This window comes from Coturnix japonica, chromosome 1, assembly GCF_054131305.1.
Source record: "Coturnix japonica strain WE chromosome 1, WE-NBRP24, whole genome shotgun sequence".
NCBI classification, from domain to species: Eukaryota; Metazoa; Chordata; class Aves; order Galliformes; family Phasianidae; genus Coturnix; species Coturnix japonica.
The window spans coordinates 176,036,040-176,058,878 of record NC_140663.1 but is presented as its reverse complement, the minus strand read 5'-3'; the positions used below and the strand labels follow the sequence as shown (position 1 = coordinate 176,058,878).

Sequence of the window (22,839 nt, the reverse complement as noted above, 5' to 3'; positions counted from 1 at the left end):
GCCCTTGAGCCAACTGCCCAAAAGCTGTGTTATTTAGAGATGCAGGAGTTCTCATTATGCCTAGTTTGAACAACTGAGTAGCCAGAAAAGATCCCAGAGAAAAAGAATTGACAGCAGCAACTCTTTGAGCCCTGTAAATAGAGAATATACGTACTCCTTCCTTAATCTTTTAACAGGCATTAGGGCTGGAGCTGGGGCACATGAGCTCCTACTTGGTACTTCCACCAAACACATGGTTTTACCAAAATAGCCATTCTCCACAAGCACTGGAGGATCCAGAGTCTTGCATTTCACTGCTGTTCCTTTGAGGCCATGGTACAGTCTCATTTCAAAAGACATCTTTAGTCTGCTTTGAAGGAAAGAGAACAGGGACATGGAAGGTCCCCATGTCCTTCATAAAAGTTGAGGCTTTTGTGTGTTGACTGTCAGCTTTGTGTTCCCACCAGGATATTCTCATCACTCATCCCTTCACCAAGATCTCCAATTGGAGCAGTGGCAACACATACTTCCACATAACGATTGGCAACCTGGTGAGGGGAAGCAAGCTGCTCTGTGAGACATCCCTGGTAAGGAGGATTAAAGGTTATGGCACATAACCTAACACATAACATAACATAAAGGTTATGAAAGCAGATGTGGGCTCAAGGGGTGTACTTTTACAAAGGTTTTTTTTCAGTCTTGTCCCTACTAACAGTCACAACAACAACGACAAAACTGCTTAGCAAATCTTAAACCCGAAGAAAGAAGGATATAAATTCCTGCCAGGTTTATTATTATTAACTTTGGACATCCTGTTTGACGTTGCCCATTTGAAAACCGACTTCTTTTCCAAAGCTCTGAAAATCAGTAGCATCCTGAGAGAGTTTCACGCTGCAAATTATTTGGCCTTTTATCCTTGTGTCAGTGTCATGACACCCAAGAAGAATGGTGGAAAAGAGGAAAAAAAGAGGGGAAAATACACCTGGACACATGTAAATCTATAATGTATAGCAAGAGTGTTGATAGGGAATAAGCCAGAGGTTAAGTTTTGCTATAAGGACATGTAAGAATTTCTCTCTCTTCATCAGGGCTACAAGATGGATGATCTTCTGACCTCATACATCAGCCAGATGCTAACAGCCATGAGCAAGCAGAGGAGTGCAAAGGGTAGCAAGTGAACTGCACGAAGCCACTGGCACGTGGTCATGGGGCTAATTCACCAGCTGAGGGCTGTGGGATACCCATGCACCTGGGGGAGAACCTTTGCCTCCCAGATGTGGAAGATGAGCCGAACACCATCAGGGAGTTCACTGGACTCTGACCTTGAGGGCTCCAATCCCAACACCCCTTCCAGCGAAGATGACTATCTCTGACCTCCCGTCCTCCCTCCCCACCCTGACTACACCTGAACCTCAAAGAATTCCAGAGGACAACACTGCTCTCAGACAACGACTTGGGCAAAAAGACTCTGGCAGGAGGTTTGCCTGAACCCAATGGCTGGAATCACAAAGGCTCTGGGAAGAGGGTTTTTGTGTGTGTGCGTGTGTGTGGCTTGGTTTGGTTTGGTTTGGTTTGATTTGTGTTGTGTTGTGTGTTTTTTAAGTGTCAACAATTGGAATGCTAACGCCATTTGGTGAGCTCATGGACGTTTTAGGTTTGAAGACGAGTAGCAGAGACTCAGTCCAGCCTGGAAAGGTGTCCAATGAAAACCACAGGACTTGTTTTTTGACGCTGAAAAAGAAGGCACTGTGTTCTCAAGGACAGAAAGAGAAAGCAGGCTGGGAGGAGCACATTTTAACTAGGAATCAGAATAAACAAACCACTGATGTTAGAATATTAAAGTGCTGTCTGTGCAATGCTGGAAATATTTAACGAACAAACTTTAAAGTTTTGTTTCTTCCTCTATTTATTTTTTAAAACATTAAAAAGAAAGAAATGTTGCATTTTGTGCCGATATCTGGACAATGCCTTGGGGCTGAGGGTGACCTGCAGGACAATCCCTCACCCAAGGATTCCCCTGGAAACATGACTGCCAGCAACTAAGGCACATCTATCCCAATTAAGGGCTTAGCTGGAAGAGAAGCATGGAAGATGAATTACCTCCTTTTGCCTCAAGTCCAGACAAATTAACCCTGGGAGGATCTTTTCCACAAGCTTCGATATGGATGTGGGGATTTTGGAGTTCCCACTCTTGAAAGAATATGGCCAAGCCCATGTACAGAAAGGATTCTGACCTTAACAGGGACTTGGACATCAACACTGGAAACAGCTAATGATTAGCTAATGATTTTGTTGTGCTTTTGTGTGTGTCACTGTATAAAATGGCTCTCTACCAGCCCCAGCTGGAGCCAGAACTGCTTACAGGTAGGGCAAGCCCTTGGTCTCAGTGGGCTTTTCTCTGCCTTTGGTTGCCCATACTCATCTGCTGGGTGCTTGTCTCATCTCCCACCCAGCAACATGCATTGTGGAGCAGCTGGACCAGAGATGGGACATGCCAGCAGAGAGGAGGCTAACCCACATTGTGTCTGGAAGAATAGAGGGGAAGGAGCATGGGATGCCTTTCTGAAATCCAGGCTTCAAAGGATCAGGTGCCTGGGCACATGGCATCAGGAGCTCTGAGGAGTGTACACCAAGATGGTGTACTGAGACTACTGTGAAGATCTGATGCTGTTGTTATTAATGCTGAGTGGCTCCCAGTAGATGTGGGAGAACTCTCTTGGTCCTGTGCATTGGGCTGAGCTCAGCTGCACTCATAGAAGTCAATACTGTGTGGTACCATATGTTGCTGGAGCTCAGCTGGGCTCAGTTCCTCAACACCATGGCACTGCTTGTTGAACCACAAGGACAACAGCATGTGACTGGGATGCAGCAGTGACACTGGACCATGGTTTCTCCACCAAAGCAAACACAATGCTGTGCAAAGATATTCACCTACTGGACAGAGCTGCCACAAAATCTCCTTCCTCCACCCTCTCCCTGCCTATGGCACTTTTTGATGGGATCATGGCAATACCAGCTAAGCCTGCACTGGGAGCCTTGCTGTCTCCCCAGCAAACATCTCCAATGCGCCTCCCTCCCTTGCTGCCATGATCTGGCTGACCCAGGGGTCCCACCCACTCCTAGTCAAGCTTCCATCATCCTTACCACCACCATCACAAGTTTCTTGAGTTTCCAGCCATCCTTGCCTCTCCCAACAAGCTCAGTGCACATCGTAGAAATGTTTTTCAGTGCTGTCCTGGGGAGCTTTGCCCCACAAAACTCCCTTATCCCCTCATTCACAGCTCTGTTGGCCTCCCATATACCCTATCATTTTGGGGGTGTTGGGACTCTGTGTGTGTGTGCCTGTGTGTCATATGTATTAGCATCTGCTGGCCTCTTTGTATTCACAACGAGCAATGTAACATGCAAAAACATATGTCCAAGTAAAATAATTTAAAAAGGCATAAAATGACCTGTGGAGGCTGTTCTGCAATCTGCAGTTGTGGTATCTTCAGGGGTGGAAGAGTGAAATCGAGGCTCTACCTCATTAGGGAGAGGACTTCTCTGTGTAGTGGGACTCCCGGTGACAACATCCAGTGATAGGGAGCATATCATCAGTGTGCTTTGGTGCTTAAGGACATCATTTAATGAGCATAGTAGTGATGGGCTGACAATTGGACTTAAGGTCTTTTTCAACCTTTATGGTCGTATGATTATGTGATAAATGAAATCTTCTCTTTATGGGCAAAACCCACTGGAGCCTTGGGAGTTTCCACAATTCATCCTCAAAGACAAAGCCTGGCTACTCCACAAAGGCAAATTTTGAGCTGAATCTCTGGATATAGGAAGTGCTGGGTCAAGAGAACAGGAGGTAATGACCTTAAGTTGCACCAAGAGAGCTTGAAATTAGATATTAGGAAAAAATATCAGGGTGGTGATGCACTGGCACAGGCTGCCCAGGGTGGTGGTAGAGTCACCATCCTTGGAGATGTTTATGGAGAAATGGCACTGAGCAACATAGTGGGCATGGGTTGGGCTTGGGCTTGGTGATCTTAGAGTTCTTTTCCAACCATAATGACTCTATGATTGCATGAGAAGTTTTTGTGCAGAATTCAGACCACCAGCCACACGCTTAATAGTGTTAACAGGACCTGATAGCTGGGAAGCAAGAAAAATAGTAGCTGAGACACAACAGAGCTCAGGACAGCTGTTCTGTGTCAGCCTGGGACACACAGGACCACAGCCTCTCCCAACCACATCCCTCACCTGGAGGACACCATGAAGAACACCTTCATCCAGTCCAAACACTTTCAGCTCTCATTTTTCTGCACATGGGCAGTACCCACAAATGCTGTGAACCAGAGATGGGTGCAGAGTACAAGGAAGGGATTTAACACCATCATTAGCATCCTCTGTATGCTCTATAGATCCAGAGCTGCTCTACAGCAATCCTTTAGCTCTCTTCTGAGGAAGCTAGTGTCTTTTTGCATTTCTAGCCTCCAAAATGCTTGAAAATATCAAACTTTGAAAGGTTCAGCCCTTCTCAGCAGTGTTAAGTTTGAAACGTAGCACTTCCCTTTCACACTTCAGTTGTGATATAGGTTTACTTAGCAAAAACATTCTGCTGAATGAGGCTTATATATGAGAAGACGCCCGTGGTCTGATTTTGGTAAAGATTACTATGATGTTCTTCCCGTTTCCTTTGCTGGAATAAGAACAAAACAGGATAGGAGAGCCAAAATGTATTTAAAGTTGCACTTGCAATTTACAAAATAGTAATAACTGTTTAAAAGTATTAACTGTTCAAGTAGAAATTTATGGCTTAAACCTGGGAGATGCTCAGCTCTCCTTTGCAGAGCAAAGTATTGTTTTCCCTCCCCGTGTGCCAGAAGCCACTGGGAGAAATGAAAACTGAAATAAATCCCAGGATGCAGAGTAGTTATGAAGATCTTCCACGAGGGAAAAGAAAACTGTACATTTGGAGGAACCAGTTCACATGCATCGAAACGAAGAAAAGTGTTGTGATCTTGTTTGTAGTCCTGGTAGTTACTCGGCCAAGGCACCAAAACTCCTTTTGCATTCATGGGGAATACTCCCTCACTGAAAATCAGAGTGAGGAAGCTGTCCTGTTTGGACTAAGGGAAAAACTAGAGGAAGGAAAAGAAAAACCTAAGTTACAGACCCCGCTGAACCATCCAGCAGCACTTGACCATCATGATGGGGCTGGTGTGCTCTTGGGCTGGAGAAGACCTGTGAGGAGGAAGGGACTATGGGGGCTGGGGAAACAAGGGCAGACAAGGACAAGCAGGACCAGAGGGTGCTGAGGATGATTACCCTTTGAGATGCCAAATGTCTCAAAAGGAAACAGTGGCTACTACATGGGTAATTCTAGGGATGTTTAACCATCTCATTGTGGTGCCCAGCTCACAGCTGAAACCCCGTGTGTGCTCCCCTTCACCCTTGGGATCCCTACCAGGGATGAGATGATGAGGAAAGCAGAGGGAGAACTCAGTGTTCATCTCCATCAGGACCATGATGGCAAATGACTCCTTCTTGTCAGAAGCCAATTAGCCCTTCTTGGCCGGCTGGATTTGCACTGCAAGAAGAGTCATCGAGGGATGCTCCAATCTCTGGATCTCAGTGAGATGGCAGCTCTGCATCCTTCCTGGCCACATCAGGCCATGACAGTTGGCATGTTGCTAAGCTCTGGAAAAGAAGGCACATAGTAAGCGATTGAAATAATGAAATACTGAGACAGCTTGGTTGAGTCATTTTGTCTTTGGCTCAGAAACCTGGAGCATGGAAGCATTTCATAGGTTCCCAGGGATGTGGTGGATGCCCTGCCCCTCAAGACTTTCAAGGTGAGGCTGAATCAACCTCTGGTCAACCTCATCTCACTGTTCATTGCAAGCGAGTTGGACTAGATGACCTTTAAAGGTCCTTTCCTACTCTGAGGATTCCATGATCTCCAAAACATATTGTTAAGGCATATTATAGAATCTAATATATATTAGATGTTTGCAGACAGTGATAAGATGCATCTTGACCTCCTTTCTTGTTGCATAAATCCATCTCTTAAACATTCCATGCTCCAGCCCTGACAAGGTTGGTGGCCCCCTTGGTCTCAGTCATGTCTCAGCACCGTCACCAACCCATCGTTTATGCTCCATGGAAACTTCCCCAAGCAGGATCCAACTCCTGCCCCCTCCTCACCCACTCACCTGTCCTGAACTTGTTGTAAGTGCCACTCTCCAGCATTGGGTCACCTTCATGGGCACAGCATGAGAAGCTCCGCTCTCGCCACCTGCAAGGGGCAAAGCGCCTGGGTCAGCTCCCTGTAGCCCTGGTCACCTTATTCTCCTTTGTTAGGGCTAGAACTGCCCAGGTATCTGGGGATTTGCTCAGGTCTTTAGTGAGAAGGGAGCCTGGTTCATGCCTGTGATGCTTAAGTATCCACACTTCACATGAGCAATAGCAATAGCAATAGCTGAGGGTAACTTTGTGACTAAGCCCTGTTTTCTAGGAAAGATTTAAGGGATTACAGTCCTTATTTTGCAGCTGCTGGTTCCTAAGCAGACAAAGACATTTAAAACTTGTAAGTTTGGTGGACTCATGAACCTGATAAACCAGATCATACAGGTCCCACAGGCACATCTGATGGCCCTGTGCTCCCAGAAGAACTGGGAATGCCCATCCTGGAATGGATGGCATGGGAAGATCTGGAGATGGTAATAATGTATTGATGGGTCATTGTCATTTCAAACCATCTGCTGCAACCTGCAGCCTTGGAAGCAAAGTGAAAGATGCTGCTTTATATACAACACAGGGTCAGGGTTGCAGAAAGCAGAGCAGGGTGAGCAGTTTCTGATCCAACCATGCTGCATCCAACAACCTGATCCAAGTTTTCCCAATAATCAAACACAGATAAAGTCATGAACTGCACAGAAGCAAAGAAAACACAGTGCTTGGCACACTCAGGTGTTTTCAGCCGGGTGGATGGATTTCCTCATTGACTTTGACACATGTAGACAGAGAGACATGGGATGCACAAATATTAACAATAAGAACTTTCCACCTAGTGCCTAAACTCTTAATCTAAATAGTAAGAACAGAAAAATCAATTTCTTTTCCAGTCCATCAGCTTTGATAACTTATTTCTGTTACTACTCTAAACCCACCACAACTATATTGAATCCTTCATGTAAGTGAAGCCTGAGTTGCCAAAAGGAAAGGAAAACAGGAAAGCAAGCAGGAGAGGTTTTTGGAGATTTTCAGGGCACTTTCTTTCTTTCTTTTTTAAACAATTCTTGAAGAAGAGCAGTTTTAACCCTTCAGGACATTGTAAGCATCCTTCCATCCTCTACCAAGAGCAACAGATCAGGTTAGAAAGCAGTGGAACCAGGAGTTGGACATAGTGATCCTGATGGGTCCCTTCCAACTCAGGATATCAAATCTTTCCTATACAGATTTGCCATTTCTCCTTGATTCTGTGAAGTCAGTTGTTACCAGTGCAGAGCAAAGATGAGCGAGATGAGAAGCACTGAGGCCAGGTCTGTCAGGATCCACATGATGTTGTACTGCCGTGGTGTCTGGAAGAGAACAACAGAGAATATGTCCAACACCACAGACACTGAAGCATGCAAAAAGATGCTCGAGCTCCTTCTTACTGCTTGGCCATGGCAATTCAGCTAACTCGTGCATGTGAAGTGATATCCTTCAGGTGTTTAAAGGAAGGATTTGGAAGCAGTCACCTGCCATTAGGTGTAGGTGCCAAGCCATCATCCTTTGTAAAAACAGATCTGTTGGGTGTCCAAGGAGACTGGATTGCTGCATTGCAGTGCAGTGAATACAGCACAGACTCCTTGTTTGTCCCTACAACGTTAATATCAATTGATGGCATCTGGTTCCCCCTGCAAAACTGTCCTTGAGTGAAAACCACTAAGGGGCTGGGGAGGCTCCTGCTTTAAGTCTAGGATTGTCCTCAGATTGGATCTCACCCACCCTCAGAAGGGATGAAAATGATTTAGTTTTCTGGATGAGAGACAGGAGCATTTTAAAATCTATTTCAAGAGTGTGAAACTGGCTATTCCAAGTGGTAACTTTTATGATGCAAGGACTCTGGTGAGAACATGGCACTCCTCAGCCCTACAGATTGTCAAAGGCAGAGTAGAGGATGAACAAGCAATATGAAAAGCTCCTCCCAGCAAGGAAGGTTTGCCTCTATGCTTTTTTCCCTTTGGCTCATGACATCTGACCAAGTTTGTAAAGGAATGCATGAGTTTCCGGTCATTAGGAACTCCTGACTGCAGTAAGGTTCTTTAGAATCTCAGAAATTGAAACTGTCATGCAGTAACCGCACATGCCCTCAAAGCCCCCTTCCTTTGTCTTTACATGAGCCTCACCAGGACTTGCTTTCCTTCATTTCCAACACGGACATGAAGCCCTACCAACTACAGTGCTTTTCTAAGGGCCAAGATAAAACAGGAGTTGGGGATGATGATATCTGCAGTGGCTCACAAGAACCAGACTCATGTTCAGCCTCTTTTATCCGTGAATGAATTGGCCCCTTGATCTCTAAAGGTAACCATGAACAATCTACCTCCATTTTGTACCTCAGGAACAAGGGAAGACTACTGCTTACCATGAGGAAGAGTGGTTGGTTGAGGTTCTTCAGCGTGTGGACAGCATTTGTGGTCACAGAGTGTGCCCCAGAGCACCAGGCCAGGGAGAAGAGCCAGGGCTCATTGATCACATACAAATTGGTGGTGATGTTTGCCTCAGCATATTTCCTTTAAAAGATCAAGAGGCAATTGCCTTCATTAAGAAAAGCAAGGAGGTTAGTACTTCCTTTGGGCTGAATCAAGGAGAAATAGCAAATCTGTATAGGAAAGATTTGCTTTAGGACAAGAAATCAGGAGCTACTTGAGTTCTACCAAGAAGATATCCAGATCCTTGGAGGTGTTCAATAAACATGTAGATGAGATATTTAAGGACATGCTTTAGTGGGCAATATTGGTGATAAGGGGACAGCTGGACTAGATAATCTTAGAGTTCTTTTCCAACCTTAATGACCCTATGATTCTATGATTATATGACCCTGGTTGATTAAATACGGACTTGGACTTGGGTAGGGAGAGGACTGGGGTTCAATTATGCCACCTCTTGGCCATAGTCAGGGTCTGCAGTGGGAGTGAATTAAAGCCTTTAACCTCCAAAATGCAATAGGGACGTCAGCTTACCCCAAGGAGTCCTTTCTAAAATGCTATCGATCCCAGAGCTGGTCACTGGAGGGAGACATTGCCACACACACGAGGCAAATGTTCTCTAGCCAGACCACAGAGAGCACTTGGAGATGAAACTCCAACCTACCGAATATCTTCACTGGACATTTCGGTGTAGGCCAGGTTGAGTTTGACAATATTATCCATCAACAGATCTTCAACTGGGGCCTTACTGCCCATGGTCTGTTGGAAGCCAGGAGCAACAGACTGAACAAAGGACCTCATGTCATTCTCCAGCCACAGGACCTGCAAACAACAAGAGGACCTTGTGAATTCACACTGAACTAACTAGTAATGGCCATGCCCTTCACTGAAATCTGGTACAGATAAGGTCTTGAGGGGCTTAACCCAGCCTGTCAAATAACATATTTCTTGCAATGATCAAAGAACATTTATTTGCTGGGTTTAAACTTGCTTCTTGACGAAAGTCATTTTCATCAAGAAATCAGTCCTCAGTGTTCTTTCTTATCGACTGGAAATCACTGAACATTTCCCATTGCCCACACAAAAGATGCAGTGTTTGAAATGAATGAAAAGGCAGCTTTGGTAAATGGGAAAGGCGATGGAAAGCATTCTCATGTCCCTTTCTCCCAGTATGGGAGCAGACACAGATCAACTTAACTCTCTGGAAATCAGTGGACACGTAACCTGGTCCACATGGATTCAGCATGTATCCTAAGCAGAGTGTTGCCTGGGGAAGGAGGAAGGCAATGAAAGCTCCCAGCTGCTTTAATTTGAACCAGGAGCTTCTTCTATGCAATATATAAAGTATGTATGGGTGGCAGAGAGTTGGCTGTCAATGATCACAATGATGAAATAACGCAGTGTTGACCCCAATGTCCCAGTTCAGTGAGCAACAGAATGGGATATGAAGGAGAGTGGCCACCCTACCAGGTGAGGTCTGATCCCCGACTCATTGAGGATGACTTCCAGGGTTCTGTTGATCCATGAATTCCTGTAAGGATGTTTCTCTGGAGGACGGTAGAGATCAAATATCACAAGTTTATTCTGACTGTCTGCGAGGCGTAAGAAATTACTTAGCTTGTAAACTGACTGATTCATTGCCTGGTTTCGATCTGCCCTTGACAGGGAGCCCATGCATGAAAAAGGTTTGTCCTAGAAACAAGCAGATACAAAAAGGAAATCAATCAGCCAGTTGCATCTGGGAATATGCTGCATGCATACAGGTCATGGCTCTGTGGAGGAAAAAGTTTGTCACCAGCCCTCAACAGGGAAGGATATTCTACTTTACTTAGCCCTACTACCTGAGAAACAGGGACAACAATCCTAGGCTGTGATGGCACTGCTCCTGGGACCTGAATTGTCTAATTCTCAGCCAGCCCTGCTGTGCTTCTCTGTCCTACCACATAAGCTACATCACACAAAACACCTTGCACAAGCTGTGTTAGGTTGATTGCTAAAGTCAATGATCTTATGTTCTTCTTCAACCTAAGTCTATAATTCTGTAATGCTAAGTAACTGTTACCTTCTTTCTCCAGGATGTTAGTTCTTTTGCTGCCACGATAAAGAGCCATAAAAAAAATCCACCAAACATAATAGGTCTCAAAGCCTAAAAGCCAACTGCATAAAACAAGAAGACACTATAGTGTAAGGATCTCTACTGACTTTGTTCTGGCTCAACCAGAAACTTCCCTCCTAATATTCATCCTAGTATTAGTCAGCTGGTTTCTCTTCTACAGCCAATTGATGACGGTCCCTTATGGTGCTTACCTTTAGGAACCATTCTCCAGCATTCAACTCCTTCAGGGCATCCCAGGAGAACAACGCAGCATTTTGAGCAGTGTCATTGGGATAAACCTCCTTGATGTTGGTTGTTCTGCTCAAGGTGCTGTCGTGCATGAGAAAAGGAACACCATCATAGCTGTAAGAGAACAAGAATTCGGGTCACTTGGGGTGCAGTTCACTTAGAGCACAAGCAATGCCATGCTAGGCAAGAACAGCATGTGGGCTACCACAAACGTAGTTGTGTGACCTCCCTCTGTACAGAGAGTGAGGTAGAAAAGAAGTACGACACTCAAAACACCAACTGGTTTCTTCAGGGGCAGAGTAGATATGGTACATTTATGCCTGCCAGCCGCTAAAAAGGTGGATACAATATGATGTAAAAGACACATTTTGCAGATGCCAGAGTGTTCTGGTGTTTTCTGGGACAGATAAAACCCTCACAGTGGTCTGTAAGCCAGACTAGGGTAGGAACTGCCTTTATATGCCGCAAAGTGTTTAAAATAGTGTATAGAGATGATCATAGAATTATAGAATCATAGAATCACAGAATGGATTGGGTTGGAAGGGACCTCAAGGATAATCAAGATCCAACCCCCCACTCCCATCACAGGTAGGGCTATCAACCTCCACAAGTAATACCAGAGCAAGCTGCCCAGGGCCCCATCCAACCTGGCCTTGAACACCTCCAGGGATGGGGCATCCACAGCCTCTCTGGGGAGCCTGTAATGGTGATGTGGTAATGTGCTGACTATGGCCATGATGGTGATGTGTTGATGATTGGACTAGATCATCTCAGTGGTCTTTTCCAACCTTAATGATTCTATAACTCAATTATTTAATCAATAGCTACAACTTACTGACTTGCCACACAGTCTCTGTCATCACGTCAGCTGAGGGACACCATCAGTAAAACCACATTGCCTGGAACTACACAGCTCCAAAGGTTCTTAGTAGAAGCATGTGCTTTGTGAGGTATAACATTGTCTGCTTACCTAATGGTGACATCTGTTTCAAGACCATCAGCACCATGTTCAATTGTCTTCAGAAATGACATCTCAGTGTTTTCTGGGGCTAGCTGAGGAAAGAAATGGTTTTAGATGATATGCTCTGTATCTGAAGTATAACATCTTCTATCTCTTCTATCTGAAGTGTAACAACTTCTTAACACCTACCATTGGTGCTCCTCGGTGTCCAATGAGGGCTGGCTTTGGTCCGAGCGTCCCCACCTCTCTGATGCAAGGAGAGTACATCCCCAGAGGTATCAAGAAAAGAAAGAGAAGGATAGCCAGGTATGGACCAACAATTATCACCTGAACAACTGAAAGAATTTGAAGGAGGAAGGCTAGAGTTAATCCATTTGGTAACATATGGGTTCGCCTTGCAGCTTGACTCTTAATACAGCCCTCCTGCTAAGTAACTGTTGGGCTTTATCCCAACCCTTTTAACATCTCTTCTTTCCCCAGATTTTCACTGTCTCTCCAAACAATGAAATCCAGGAGAACAAACTGCTCAAAGAAGGTCTTGGACCATCTAGGTTAGGGCTGAGGTTTTGTGCTGCAATTACATCACACTATGCTTTCAGGCAAGACACAGCTGTAAGCTCCTTTTCTTTAGAGGTGTTGCAATGCTGTTTCCCCCAGCTACAAAGAAGTGGCCCTGAACAAAAGAATGCTATTTCTTTTCCTACACAGGTAAGAACAAGTAACATTTTAAAGTTGCTGCTTTCTCCTGCAAGTGGCTGACCAAATTTCCATGCCTCAGACCATGGGGATTTCTTATTAGCTCTTCATCCTCAAGGGTGGTAGCTACCTAGATAGGGACCAGAACTCTGCAAGACAGTATGCATATCATAGAATCATGGAGGTTGGAAGAGAATGCTAAGATCGCCAATTCCAATTGTCAACCCATCACCAACATGCCCACTAAACCGTGTCCCTAAGTGTCACATCTACCCTTTTCTCAGTAATGAATATGGACAGAAAGGCAGGACAGTATATTATCTGAGCTCAAACCCTACAAATTTCCCTGAAATACTCAAAAACTAAAAGTCAACCCCAGCTGGAGCATGGATACGGGAGGAAAGTGTTCCTTCACATTTGTTTTCCCTCTCTGACACACATCTTCTGTCATAAGGGGAGCAGAAAGCAGAGTTACTATACCTTTCTTATCTGCTCTGATGGCATGCAAAGCCATGGGCCAGGAGAGAAGGACCATGATGGTTATTGCCCCTATGTGGAGATAGGGGGCTGTGATCTGGCAAGGAGAGAAAAGATATTTTTTCATACTTTTATATTATATAAAGAGTCAAGTGCAGATACAGGTAGAAAAAAAAGCCCCAGCACAACAGCACCTTCCCACATGATTCCTCTTCTATCCCACACCTAGGCTGAATCCACCAACCACCCCAAAATTCAGGGAAGAAAGATGTGCCCCCATCCATCCCCAACAAGCTCCTCACTTTACTATGCAGCTCTCCTTTCTTCTATCCATCTGAAAAGAACAAGGCTGTCCTTATCCATGAGGGCTTGGCAGGCAGTCACCTTCACCATGCCATAATTCATTAACATCTTCCAGAGAGCAGACATTTTATTCCAGTCTAATTCAACCCAATCCCATCCAGGTAACAGACATCTCCAATGTAATTAAGTCTTTGAACTAATGGCAACAAACTTGAGTTTCCTAACCCTTTCCTATTGCTCTGTCCATGCCCGATTCTCTAAGACTGAAAGGCTGAAGAAAGCAAAAGTCATTGAGAGATTTTTTTTGTGTGTGTGATGCTGTCTGCTCTGGACATGTGGACTTTTTATTGATTACAAAGTAAAATTAGTTGTTCTGTTTTGTTTTGTTTTAAAACAGTCTCCAAGTACCTCTTACCTGGAATGACAGGCGGACTGTTTTCCATTGATCTCCCCAGAGTACAGACAATATGAAGATGGCTGTGATAGAGAAACCCAGGACAAGAAAAGTCCCAATCTAGGGAGACAAAGAGGACATGGATAAGCTTGAATATTTCTGCATAGGACATACAATTCATTTGACTGTCAGACTTGTTTAAGCAGTACAGCCTCAATAAATTTGGGATTCACGAGCTTGAGTATGTCAGTTTGGGAACATCTGATGGGACTAAAACCAGTGCTATTAATTGGATTTTCTTTAAGACAAGATTGATCTTAAGAGTTTGGTATCTAATCGCAGTCAGCCCTCAAGATTTCCTCTAAAATGAGCAGAGAAGGAGGGGGATTTCCAGAGGTGGTCTCTTTCCTCTAGCTTTATAATGAGAGACATCTCTCTCTGTGAGCTGGTGTATATGGAGCCTAGATGATCCAATATTAAATCCTTTACCTATAGCTGGCTGAATTCAGAAGTGATGAATTGAACCCAAAAGACATATCATCATGGTTTTCTTATGCTGAGTTGCTTTGCAGTGGGCTTCTGCAACTGTAAACACTTCATAGATGAGTATTCATTTTTTAACTAAAAGGAGGAGTAATTCATTCTGTTCTTCGACTACTTGCCCAGACTGGTACCAAAGCAGTTATGACAGTATGCTCTTCTTGGAACATCATCTATCTGCTGAGCAATACATGCTATTGGACGAGCACCCATTCTTCAGGGATATCCTACACATCAACATCTTAACAATCAGTCCCCAATCTCTTCCACTCAAGGATACCACCCCAATGTTTTCCACAGATTGTTCTACATCTTTTTGGTTCTTCAGAAAACCCACTTTCAATAGCAAAATGATTATTTCCATTACTGAAATGAAGAAGCGGGATCAAGTGTCATCTCATTCAACTATTTATTTCCACTGGAAAGTTTGTCATCATGTTACATTCTTCCCTAAACTGCATGGCAAGGGGATCCTTTTTGAAACGTCTCACTTAAGTTTCAAGTATTTCTTAGGAAAGCTGACTTTTATCCCTGCCCAGGGAAATGGTGGAGTCACCATCCCTGGAGGTTTTAAAGAGAAAGGTAGACGTAACATTGAATGACCCTGTGAGCACAGTGGTGATGGGTTGATGGTTGGACTAAATGATCTTAGTGGTCTTTCCAACCTTAACGATTCTATGATTCTATGATTATACACAATTTTGTAGCAACAGATTCCTGAAGGTTTCTTTTTGTACCTTCAGAACTCTAGGTGACATTTCCAGAACTTCTCAAAGACAAAAAGAATGCCTGGGAAAAAAACAGATTTCTGCTCTATAGCGAAAGCAGCTGCTGCCTGCAGAGGTTTGTGCTGTGCTCCTCAGCAAATTCCTCCTTTGTCTTTATGCTACCACATGTGATCACATCAAATAAAGACACCTTCACTCGAATGAGTCACTGCAGGCTCCTTTTATAGTCAGCAAGGAAAAAAGGGTGTGATTCATCTCATCTTAATTTAGATACCTGTGACCAGCTGTATGATTTGCATCTTCTGACAGTTCATTTTCCTCAACCAAAGGGAGCCTGGGGTGACCAGCTCAGGTGGAAACATCATTCTTGTGGATAAAGCTTCTTGAAATTAACCTTTTCCCTCCCATTCCATCTCTCCCATAATCTAACCAATTTCGCATGAAGAGTACACCACAGGTTTCTTGTTTAAAACCAGGATTAGGGTTACCAAAAAGCCCTGATCCTACTAACCTTGTGACTCCAGTGCAGGTACAGCTGCTGGCCTTCTGCGAGCAAACACATTGCTAGGACCTGGAAATTCAAGAAGACATAGTTGGCATCCTGGCATAGGATGATGAAGTGTGTTTAGCGAGGCACTTCTGGAATGATTTTTGCTTCGGAAGGTCATTTTACGCCTTGTTGCACAACAGTGAGGATGTTAGCAGGACAGATGTGTGCTGAGAAATGTTTATTGCCACAGTAAATATGCTCCTGAAATGACCGAGCATATGACAAAGCTGCCCTGTAGGATCAACATCTTCTCTGAGCTCTTCAGTGCACACACTTTGATGTGCACACATCCATGACATGAACCTTGCTTGTTTTCTATGTATCTGTTGTAATTTAGAGGTATGTCATCCATGGGTGATATAACTCATGGAATAACTAAGGTCTCAAAAAGGAGAAGAAATAAAATAATAATACAGAGCAGAGCGCAAAGGAGACCACAAATTGACAGCAATTACAAGAAATGCAAACAGGCACATCTCAGAACATGGACATCTACCACCGGAGATTCAAAACCTCTACTTCGTATTGGGTTAATTTCTAGTCATCAGCTGCAGCTCTATGGCTGGCATGTTCCTTTTCCTGGTGGGATACATGGGGCTCCTTTGAGGCACAGTCAGGACAAGGGATAACCCACAAGGCCTGGAACACATAGAAGTAAAGGGCTCATCCTTTACTTCCCATGGCTTTGCTGGAAACTTTCTTCTGTGCTCAGATAGCACACCTTGGGGAGCAGCATCACTAGATATTGATGCCATTGATGGAGATGTTAAAAAGCACCATTCCCAGTACCGTCCCCTGAGGGACACCATTGTCATTGATCTCCATCTGAACACTGAGCCATTGATCACCACTCTAAGAACAATCTCACAACCAGTTTCTTATTCATCAAACAGTCCACCCATCAAATCCATCTCTTTCCAATTTAGAGAGAAGGATGTTATGGGGTACTGTCAGTGTCCTTACTAAATCCAAAGAGATGAAATCAGCATCCATCAGTGTCCATCAGGGAGTCCATGATTCCCTTGTCCACTGATGCACTGATGCCAACATAAAAAGAAGAAAGGTTGGTCAGGAAGGACCTGCCCTTGGTGAAACCAAGCTGGTTATCCCATATCACCTCCTCTTCCATCTGCCTTAGCACAGCTTCCAGTAGTTCTCTGGGTAGTTACTTGGATCAAATCTGAAACCCAACTTCAAAAGAATGTAAGCTCTTTCCGACCCAGCTACAAATACACTCTTTTTCCAGGATAATGCTGATTTGAAGTGAGATAAACACAGCAGAGAATACAGATCAGCTTTTAAGTACCTCTTGACACGTTAGACTCCTTTAATTTAATCCTACACCCAGTACATGATGGGTAACCGTGGGAACAGGTTGGAGGGAATTGAATTACTGTTGAAGATCTTAAGCCAGCCCTATTTAAATAAGTCACTTCAGAAATAAAATAAAATAAAATAAAATAAAATAAAATAAAATAAAATAAAATAAAATAAAATAAAATAAAATAAAATAAAATATGAAGAAAAAAGACACTTTCAGAATCTTGTCTTTTCTGCAGTCAATGTTGTAAAGACTTGATCCAAGCCAAAGGTGCATCCACTTATTTCACACATGCTCAACCAGTCTCTCCCCTGCTACTGCAGTATAACCTTCCTATGAATGATGCAGTACATGCAAGGATGCCACTGGAGGAAGAGCTCATTTTTATGGATGGAAACAGTAGCTCGTTATCAGTTTTCAAGAAGAATAATCACCAATCAGAAGGAACTCCTGCTGTTGCACTATTGAGCAGTGTAGGAGAACACATCTTAATGGGTTGGTGAGCAGAGGTGATGTGGACAAGATCTGTCCTCTGTGTGCTGTGCCACAGCCAGCTTGATCTTTCTTTGCTCTCTGGGCACCACTGAAGCTGAACATCTCAAGCTTCATCCTCAAAACCTGCCTCAGAACCCATCCAATGTGTTGTTCCACAATGACCAGCTGCCCCTAACAGTGTCCCACATGTTTGCAGCAAGAGTAGAACTTCCTTGAGCAAAAGGACAACCAACACAAGCAGGTATCCCTCCTTCAAACTGTTGTCATGCATATTCTGGGATCGTCTAATATAAGTTCATGGGCATGCTAGCTTTGGTGATGGATATATATCTGATTAACCTATTAAGGTTAAAGCCCGGGTCCCTCTTGCCAGCCCCATCAGCTCTCAGTCTTACATCCAATACTTGCAGTCTCCTTGTCTTTAGTAAGTGTGGAAATGTCTCCTTCCACCGGAGTCAGCACCCCTGCCCATGGCAGGAGGGTTACAGCCACATCCCTTCCAAGCCAAGCCATTCTGTGATTCTATGATCTACCAGTCAACTGGAAATTAAGACATGCTTCCCTAATGCAAGAGAGTTGGATTCACTGTAATGGGGCTCACATCTCTGTCTTTCTCAGTGGGGCACTGAATCATAGAATCTTAGAATTACCCAGGTTGGAAAAGACTTTGAAGATCATCAAGTCCAACTGCAGCCTAACCATAGTACCCTACTGCCCACAATGCTATGATGAAAAATGATGGACAGTTGCCTCCTCATCCCAACTCTCTGAACTTCAGCCCCAGTGGACAGTTCTGAGTCTTCTTTTTTAGCCTATGAATACAGAGACTACAGCATTTCTGAACCGCTTTACTTTGTACAGTCACAAATGACTTTCCCAAACCCTTGGAATGAACACAGTTGAACTGCAGAAAAAAAAAATATTATCCACTGGTGTTCAAAAGATTGAACAACAAAAGATTTTTCTTCTCCACTGAACCTGGATTGTCCTGCAGCCAGACCCCTCAGCTTAACCTTTTAGCTTTAATAGGAACAAGAAAATTGTCTTGAGGTGCAGTAACAATTACATTAATTGAAACTGATAGTCTGAAGAAAATTACACTGATGTATGCAGGCAGAAAGCGTCTTTGCAGTCATTGCTTTATTGTGCAGTGTTTTGTTCAGCAGCTGGTGGGCTGGAGTGTTTGCTTCAGTGGCTCCCAATGAGGACATGGAAGCAGGGCTGCAGGTTCTTGTTGGATGCCATTGTTAAGGAAGATGGTATGGTGCCCACAGGTAAATAAAAACAAGCCAGCTACTGGCTGATGTAAGATCTCTCTACTCCAACAATGACAGCAGTGTGCTCAGTTTTTTGATGTGATGGACTACTGATTCAAAGCATCAGTATAGGGAAGGTAAGGATATAAGGAAAAAGTTCTTTACAATTAGGGTAACAAAGAACTGGTACAGGCTGCCCAGAGAGGCAGTGGATGCCCCATCCCTAGAGATGCTGAAGGTCAAGCTGGACAGGGCTCTGAGCACCTGATGGAGCTGTGGGTGTCCTTGTGCACTGCAGGGGAGTTGGACCAGGTGGTTAAAAAAGTCAAAAGACAAATCTCTGATCACAAAGAAACACTGGGTGAAGACCTCAGGTCTTTCCTACAACAGGTAAGGAGACTGTCTCTACCCAGAACTGCTCAACCAGAACACAGGAGCAGCACCCACAATGGTAAGAGTATTTAGGTGTAGCAGGGTTTCATTGTTTTTGTAAGTTTTGGGGGCTGAGGGTTCATCACAGGCTCTGCTGGAAGGTTAAATGCTGTGACAGGGTAGATCATATTGTGATGGAGGTGTGTTCTAGGCTGAGAACATTAAAGCCCATCCATTTCCAACTACTGCTATGTGCAGGAATACATCCCATAAATCAGGCTGCCCAGAGCTCCACCCAGCATGGCCATGAGCACCCCCAGTGATGGGCACCCAGTGTCTGTGCCTCACCACCCTCTGAGTGAGGAATTTCTTCCTCATATCTAATCTAAAACTTTGCACATTTTGAGATAGCAGGAGCACGGATGGTCATGCTGAGCACTATTCATTCTCCTCTTTTCTTCAGGGTCTATTCCCATTTAGATCACAGCCCTGATGGCATGGGGACTCGTGTCTCCCAACACCCACTGCTCAACCTAGTTGAGTTCTGAAGTCTTGTCAAATTACATGACTGACATAATGATGCAAGCAAGCAGGGCAAAGTGCCTTTAGAAATACACAGTGGCTTTGGGTGAATGACTTCATGTTGAGGAGAAGGAAATGGAGTCTGACTGCAGGTCTGACTGTGACAAAGCACAAATATGAGCTTGGAGCTGATCCAGCCAGGACCAGGGACAGGAGCTGGTGATAAAATCCAGTGGTTTTGGTCACAGTGGTGTGTCAAAGCCATCAGCCCAGCCTGGGCACATGACATCCCAAAATGGAAGCAGATGTGAGATCAAGCATGGACTCCAGTTCTAGGAATTGATTTCTTTGCCTGGAGCTCTGCATGCAGAAGATTGGGACACAGGGGTGGATCTTTGCTTATTTTGGGTTCTCTTTGATGACAATAACAGGGGAAAAGTTTGAGCAGTTAGCAGTGTTGGGAAATGCTCAGATCTCCATACATCCCTGCTGTCAAAGCAACCAACTTCAGCTCCAGCTAAGAAGAGATGGAATGCATTCACCAAAGGGAAATCATTGAAAGAATGCATAGAACCTACAACTGTCTCACAGACCTCTGCACTGAAATTGCTCTTCCATAGTTGGTCATGAGGAGAAAGTACCAGAAATGCTCTGTGTTCCCAGTCCTCCCCAAGTATCCCACTCGCAGTGATGGGTGAACTTCAGTCTGACACATCAAAGCCAGCCTTATATTTATTCTGTAGGCCCATAACTCATTCTTGTAAGATTTACTCACCAAAAGCAGCGTGATGTACATGAACAAGATTGCAGCCACTATCAGGAGAACCAGAGACCAGAGGAACCAGAAGCCTAGGTTCCCATAGTTATACCTAAAAAGCAATAAAATCTCATAACAGCATTTGTGTTACATTATGACAGGGGCTGTAGGGAAACCATAGCTGGAGGAGAAGATGTCAGAATGCTGGTGGAGCTGCAGAGGCATTTCCCAAGGAGAGAGGGGGAAGCTTTACTTCCTACCCAAAGTCTCAATGAGAGTCAATGACATAATTAAACCTTTCCTCCCTCTGTTATTAGAGCTATCTGGATGGCATCTAATTTTAGGTGTTAGATTTACGTAACGGTTGCCTACATAGTGCAGGAGGAAAGGATTTGCATAAAGACTTGGTGACTATTCCCCTGTTTCAAGTTGGGGGCATACAATTCTCTTTGCTCTGCGATAGCTGGTGCAATGCTTCTGTTGCTGCCACTACATCTCTTTACACCTGGCAGTTCTGTTCAGTTTCATAGGATCACAGGATCATCTGAGTTGGAAGGGACCTCTAAAGGCCATCTAATCTAACTCCCCTGCAATACACACAGGCACCCATAGCCCCATCAGTGCACAGAGCCCATCCAGCCTGACCTTGGGTGCCTGCAGAGATGTGGCACCACCACCTCTCTGGGCAGCTTGTGCCAGTGACTCATTACCATTGTCATAAAAAGGCTTTTTTCCTTATATTCAATCTAAATCTCCTCACTTTTAGTTTGAAGCCATTTCCCCTTGTCCTATCAATCTGAGTACTTCTGACTTCACAGAGTCAGATCTTTGGCTCGTGACTGAATTGTCTTACCTACTTGTGGTGTCCCATTAGCACCCAAGTGGAAAAGAAGGAAAACACAGTACTTACCAGTCAAAGTTATTGTAGTCATTTTTTGCTTCACCCCACATGTACAGGAAGACCAGAGAGAAGCAGAAAGCTCCAACAAGCAGTGGGAAAAACACACATTCCCTCTAGAAAGGCAGAAGAAGGACAGCTGGTCAAAGCTTTGTTTAAAACAATCAGAGAAAAGCAGCAGTTGTTTTTAGGCTGTCCTTAAACATGTGGCTTGATGCAGGACATCCCTTGTTTATAAACTCCATCCAAGTACTGGAAGGCTACAAGGAGATCTCTCCAGACAGAGCCTTCTCTTCTCCAGTCTGAACAAGCCCAGCTCCCTCAGCCTTTCCTTGATAAGAGAGATGGTCCAGCCATCTGAGCACATTTATGGCCTCCTCTGGACCCTCTCCAAGAGAGCTGGGGCTGCTCAGCCTGTGAAGACATGAGGTTCAGGGGGATCTGATCAGTTTGTGTAAGTATCTGAATGGACGGTCTCCAAAGGCACTTCTGTGCTGTGCAATGTGGGAGTGCTGTCATTGGATCCAACCCTGCCCCAAATGGACCCAGAGTGCAGCCAGGATTTGGACTCAATGACCCTTATGGGTCCCTTCTAAATTGGGATTTTATTTGATTCCATGATCTACAGCTCCATCAGGTTTTCTGAGCTCCAGCCAGCCTGATCTTGAGTGTCTCCAGGGATGGTGCAACCACCACCTCTCTAGACAACTTGTGCCAGTTCTTCACCACCTTGATCATAAGAACACTTTTTTCTCACATCCAATCTAAATCTCCTCTCTTTTAGTTTGAAACCATTTCCCCTTGTCCTGCCACAACAGACTCAGCTAAAGGGTCTGTCTCCTTTCTTATGGCCCCCATTCATTGGCTCCTCACCTGGTGCCAGGCCATTCCCTGCTGCCACATTTGCTCGCTGCGTGGTGGCACAGACAAACTAAGCAACACATCAAGATCTCAAAGCTAAAATCCAGAGCACTGATAGACCTCATTTGGGCTGGGCTACCTTTGAGCTGTGACATCAATCGCTTGTCAGCTTGGGCTAATTTGTCCCATTACAAAGCCAATGTCTGTGCTGATTTTGGGTTAATTTACCGTCTTGCAGCAGCATTTTCCAGGCTCGGTCCTTCTGCGCTGGTATCGCTTCCATCGGCAGCTGTAGAAACCAGCCAGGCAGGAGATGAAGGGCTGGTGCTCATATCTCTGCAGCAAGCGTCGACGTACCACCTTCAGCTTCCCAAACTTGATCTTCTTGAGGCTGGTGGAACTGGCCTCCATTTGAATAACCTTATCTCATCTTCTCCCTGAAATGAGATCCCAAGAGTTATGGCACAACTGTGGCTGTCGTCTCCTTTCCTTAGAACTGTAGAATCATAGAATGGCTTGGATTGGAAGGGACCTTGAAGATCATCTTGTTCCAAGCCCTGCTGCAGGTAGGTTTGCCAACCACATCAGGCCCCAGACTGGGCTGCCCAAGGCCCCATCCAACCTGGCTTTCTCATGGGGTAAACCTGGCTTTCTTATGGGCTCTCCATATCAGCATTTATCCCAAGAGTTTGCTGAGACCA

At 44.6% G+C, this 22,839-nt stretch overlaps 2 protein-coding genes across 13 annotated transcripts in view; one reads left to right on the top strand and one right to left on the bottom strand.

Annotated features, from left to right (window-relative positions):
* Positions 1-3,427, top strand: part of MYO7A (myosin VIIA) — an 84,240-nt gene extending 80,813 nt beyond the window's left edge. For 5 of the 7 annotated variants that reach the window (XM_032442283.2, XM_015852499.3, XM_032442284.2 and 2 more), the window contains 2 exons: positions 447-566; positions 1,068-3,427. In XM_032442283.2, coding sequence (XP_032298174.2) covers positions 447-566; positions 1,068-1,157 — 210 coding nt within the window. In that variant the 3' untranslated portion in view covers positions 1,158-3,427. The remainder of the gene's footprint in view (positions 1-446; positions 567-1,067) is intronic. The other 2 variants (XM_015852500.3, XM_085510073.1) reach the window with 1 other exon arrangement.
* A 1,258-nt stretch (positions 3,428-4,685) lies between these two features.
* The window catches only part of GDPD4 (glycerophosphodiester phosphodiesterase domain containing 4), a 28,891-nt gene continuing 10,737 nt past the window's right edge, over positions 4,686-22,839 (bottom strand). For 2 of the 6 annotated variants that reach the window (XM_015852501.3, XM_032442285.2), the window contains exons 2-16: positions 22,367-22,575; positions 21,290-21,393; positions 20,398-20,491; positions 15,618-15,677; positions 13,860-13,958; positions 13,145-13,238; positions 12,158-12,303; positions 11,978-12,060; positions 10,971-11,121; positions 10,131-10,355; positions 9,328-9,485; positions 8,600-8,747; positions 7,465-7,547; positions 6,180-6,262; positions 4,686-5,664 (exon numbers count right to left, since the gene is read on the bottom strand). In XM_015852501.3, the coding sequence (XP_015707987.2) occupies positions 5,633-5,664; positions 6,180-6,262; positions 7,465-7,547; positions 8,600-8,747; positions 9,328-9,485; positions 10,131-10,355; positions 10,971-11,121; positions 11,978-12,060; positions 12,158-12,303; positions 13,145-13,238; positions 13,860-13,958; positions 15,618-15,677; positions 20,398-20,491; positions 21,290-21,393; positions 22,367-22,549 (1,743 nt within the window). In that variant the 5' untranslated portion in view covers positions 22,550-22,575 and the 3' untranslated portion in view covers positions 4,686-5,632. Of the gene's footprint in view, positions 5,665-6,179; positions 6,263-7,464; positions 7,548-8,599; positions 8,773-9,327; positions 9,486-10,130; positions 10,356-10,970; positions 11,122-11,977; positions 12,061-12,157; positions 12,304-13,144; positions 13,239-13,859; positions 13,959-15,617; positions 15,678-20,397; positions 20,492-21,289; positions 21,394-22,366; positions 22,576-22,839 lie in introns of all 6 variants that reach the window. The other 4 variants (XR_014932211.1, XM_085510101.1, XM_085510110.1 and 1 more) reach the window with 4 other exon arrangements.